The 4,079-nt window shown below is 41.3% G+C and overlaps 1 protein-coding gene across 1 annotated transcript; it reads left to right on the forward strand.

The window, feature by feature from the left end:
- LOC109841685 lies at window positions 753-1,781 on the forward strand. The gene has a single exon (XM_020410630.1). It carries the CDS (start codon window positions 753-755, stop codon window positions 1,779-1,781), a length of 1,029 nt encoding a protein of 342 aa, XP_020266219.1.

Raw genomic sequence — 4,079 nt, forward strand, 5'->3', positions numbered from 1 at the left:
CACTCGGGAATCTTTCAGTTTATTAAGCAATTTTATTGTTGTTCATCTAATCTAATTACTTTCATTATTTGTTGGCATAACTAGTAATTAATACTATTAGTTAATTGCTATTAAAAAAAAACAGAAATGTTTATGTGCTCATGTTGATGAAACTGGCGAGAAGTTCTGCGGCTTCTGCTAGTTTGTAAAAATTCATATATTGTGTTAAATTTGCACATTTACGCTGATAGCATTTCCTATTACCATGAATATTATTTGGTTTTGCTTAGTATTAACGGAAGTGACCATTGCTAGGGAAATGCTCTTAAATTACATATTCTTGAGAAGAAAACAGTAGAAAGCAAGGGTTTATTGTCCAAATTTGTTATGCCTGTTGCATATATTATTATTAAATTGCGTGGATGTTTAAATAAATAATGTTGTGGTTTTTGGATCAGCCTGTTTGTCACCAAATTTAAATTCCTTGCATTTTCTTTTACTTCTGAGAGAGAAATTGTAGTGAGGATATAATTGTAAAAAGTCAAAGACCGGTGTATTCCATTGAAGACGAAGGCATTTTTGCAAAATACAGGGACCCCCAAGGGTTTTCCAAATTGTATTTTAATTTTATGATTTTTGTTATCTTTGGTCTGTATAATCGGACTTTGGACACTTTTTATTTTTTTGGTGACGGGCTGATCCACGCAACATGTTTATTGCATGAATTTTTAATTCCTTATTATTAATTCATGTTTTTCACATGCATAGATAAAATGGCTAAAATAGCGAGCATTGATTTCGAAGTCCTAGACGCTGCTGGCAAGAATTATTTGAGTTGGCATGTGCACCTGAAGTTCCACTTACGTGCCCAGGGCTTATTAGCCACAATTTCAACTCATGCTCCACCAGCTCCGGCCACTGGTACGGGTAATGCTGTAAATAATGCTGAGGTTACTACTACAGTGATCGTCTCTGGTATAGATAAGGTGAAAGCCATTATCTACATCAGGAGACATATTGATCGGACCCTGAAGGCCGAATACCTGACTGTAGAGGACCCAAAGGAATTGTGGACTGCACTTGAGGACCGATACAAACATCAGAAAGATGTAATCCTCCCACGTGCACGTTATGAGTGGGAAAACCTCCGACTTCAGGACTTTAAGTCCGTAGCTGAGTATAACTCAACACTTCATAATATCACCTCACGCCTGAAGTTGTGTGGTGAAGAAGTTTCGGAGGAACGCATGTTGGAGAAGACTTACACATCCTTCCACGAGAAGGATGCAATCCTCATGCAACAGTACCGCGAACGAAAGTTCAAAAAGTATTCTGAATTGCACTCCACCCTTCTGATGGCGGAGCAAAACAGAGAATTGCTTTTGGCCACTCATAACCTACGCCCTGCAGGCTCAGCTCCTCTACCCGAAGCTCACATGTTTTCTTCCCAGAAGCAGAAGAAAAAGCATAAGGGTAAATTCAACAAGGGGAAAGCCCCTAAGTGGCAGGCCAGATGTCCACCCCAGAAAAACAACCCGCCCCAGAGCAGCAATAGTGAGGGAAAGAAGAAGTGGAAGAAGAAGACCACTGAGCTGTCGTCCATTCCCAAGAACACTTGGGAGGACAAATGCCACAGATGTGGCATGACTGGACTTTGGTCCAGAAACTGTCGCACTCCGCGACACCTCCAAGATCTGTATCTAGCGAGCCAGAAGTCTCCTGTTGAAACAAATCTGGTGGAAAAGCAGCCGTCTACTCAGTTCACTGCTGATGACTTCGAAATGGATGATCTTCTCGACTAGATCCATGTTATCTTTATATGCATTTAAATTCTCATAGTACTTTCATCTTTAGTTCTTTACTTTCCATGTAATGCAATTTACTTTTCAATAAAGATAGTTATTTTCTTTAGATTAAAATATTGCATTCATGTTATAGATGAAGTGTGAGTGCCTTGTGGACAGTGCCTCGACGCACACAATCCTTCGCGAAAGAAGCTATTTCAATAGCTTATATGATTATGACGATCCTGTAATTACGATTTCAGGACTATCTAATATAATAGAAGGATTTGGTGAAGCAATGATATTGCTCCCAAATAAAACGAGACTAATAATAAAAGATGCATTATTCTCTCCGAAATCTAATAGAAACCTCATAAGTTTCAAGGATATTCGTTTAAACGGATATCACTTAGAAACCAATGAAATAAATGAGGATGAGTATTTGTATGTAACTCGTCAAAAAGATGGTTCAAAAACTATCTTAGAACGATTCAAGGGACTCCCGTCGGGTCTCTATCATACATATATTCAACCAGTAGAAGCTAACATGATTATGCACCAGAAGTGCCATTCTTTGCCGAAATTTAAACTTTGGCATAACAGACTGGGTCACCCAGGATCAGCAATGATGCACCGCATCATGAGCCAATCAAGTGGACACAACCTGAAGAACCTGAAGATTCTTCAGAAGGGTGATTACTCATGTCTATCTTGTTTCTAAGGTAAACTGATCACGAGACCTTCCCTTCTGAAAGTGGGATTAGAGTCTCCTAGCTTCTTGGAGAGAATACATGGCGATATTTGTGGGCCTATTCACCCCGCAAGTGGACCATTTAGGTACTTTATGGTACTTATAGATGCATCAACCAAGTGGTCTTACGTGTGCCTTTTGTCCACCCGCAACTTAGCTTTTTCAAAGCTATTGGCACAAATTATTAAGTTGCGGGCTCATTTCCCCGATAATCAAATCAAGAAATTACGTCTTGATAATGCGGGAGAATTCACTTCACAAGTCTTTCAAGACTATTGCCTAGCAACTGGCATCGAAGTTGAACATCCTGTAGCACATGTTCACACCCAGAACGGGTTAGCAGAATCTCTAATTAAGAGATTGCAATGGATTGCTCGTCCATTGTTGATGCAATCACAGTTGCCTGTTGAGGCTTGGGGTCATGCCATATTGCATGCCGCATCGCTTATCAGAATACGGCCCTCTGGTGGCCATATTTTGTCACCAATGCAGCTTGCTTATGGTGCACCTCCGAATATCTCACATTTGAGAGTGTTTGGTTGTGCAGTTTACGTCCCAATTGCTCCTCCACAAAGGACCAAAATGGGTCCACAGCGTCGTTTGGGTATCTATATAGGGTTTGATTCGCCCTCTATAATAAGATACCTTGAACCCCAGACGGGTGACGCATTTAAAGCACGTCTTGATGATTGTGAATTTGTTGAGGATTCATTTCCTAAACTTGGCACACAGTCCAGGAAGCCTGACGCTTCTAAGACCATTTCTTGGAACACCAAGACTTTGTCTCATTATGATCCGCGTACTAGTCAATGTGAAGATGAGATCCTGAAGATTCTTCATCTTCAGAATACAGTACATTTACTTCCGGATAAATTCACTGATAACCAGAAGATTGTCAGATCACACGTCCCTGCTGTCAACACGCCAGCTAGGATTGACATCCCCAAAGATGGATGCAATCCGCCGGCAGCAGAAACGGCTGTACCTCAATTGAAAAGAGGACGCCCACCAGGTTCGAAGGACAAAGTCCCTCGTAAAAGAAAAAATCCTGGAGAAATAAAGATGAACCCAACACAGGATACTGAGCTCAGACCAGCTTCCTCTCCCCTCCTAGATTCCCCTGAAGAGGAACAAATAGGAGAAACATCATTAAATTTTGTACGTACTGAGGAGGTACTGGACAGAAAAAGCACAGTCGTCGACGACGACTTTGCGTTCGATATTGCCGTTCACGTCACTGAATACGACGATGACATCGAACCACGGTCTCTAGCGGAATGTAAACGCAGAGACGATTGGCCAAAGTGGAACGAGGCAATAGGAGTAGAGCTGGACTCACTCTTGAAACGCGAAGTCTTTGGACCAGTAGTCCAAACACCTAAAGGTGTAAAACCTGTGGGATATAAGTGGGTCTTCATCAGAAAAAGAAATGAACACAACGAGGTTGTGCGCTACAAAGCACGGCTTGTAGCACAAGGTTTTTCCCAAAGACCGGGAATAGACTATGAAAAAACATATTCTCCGGTTATGGATGGGAATACCTTCCGATTCCTAATAAGCCTCTC

Source organism: Asparagus officinalis, chromosome 5 (genome assembly GCF_001876935.1).
Source record: "Asparagus officinalis chromosome 5, Aspof.V1, whole genome shotgun sequence".
Taxonomy (NCBI): Eukaryota; Viridiplantae; Streptophyta; class Magnoliopsida; order Asparagales; family Asparagaceae; genus Asparagus; species Asparagus officinalis.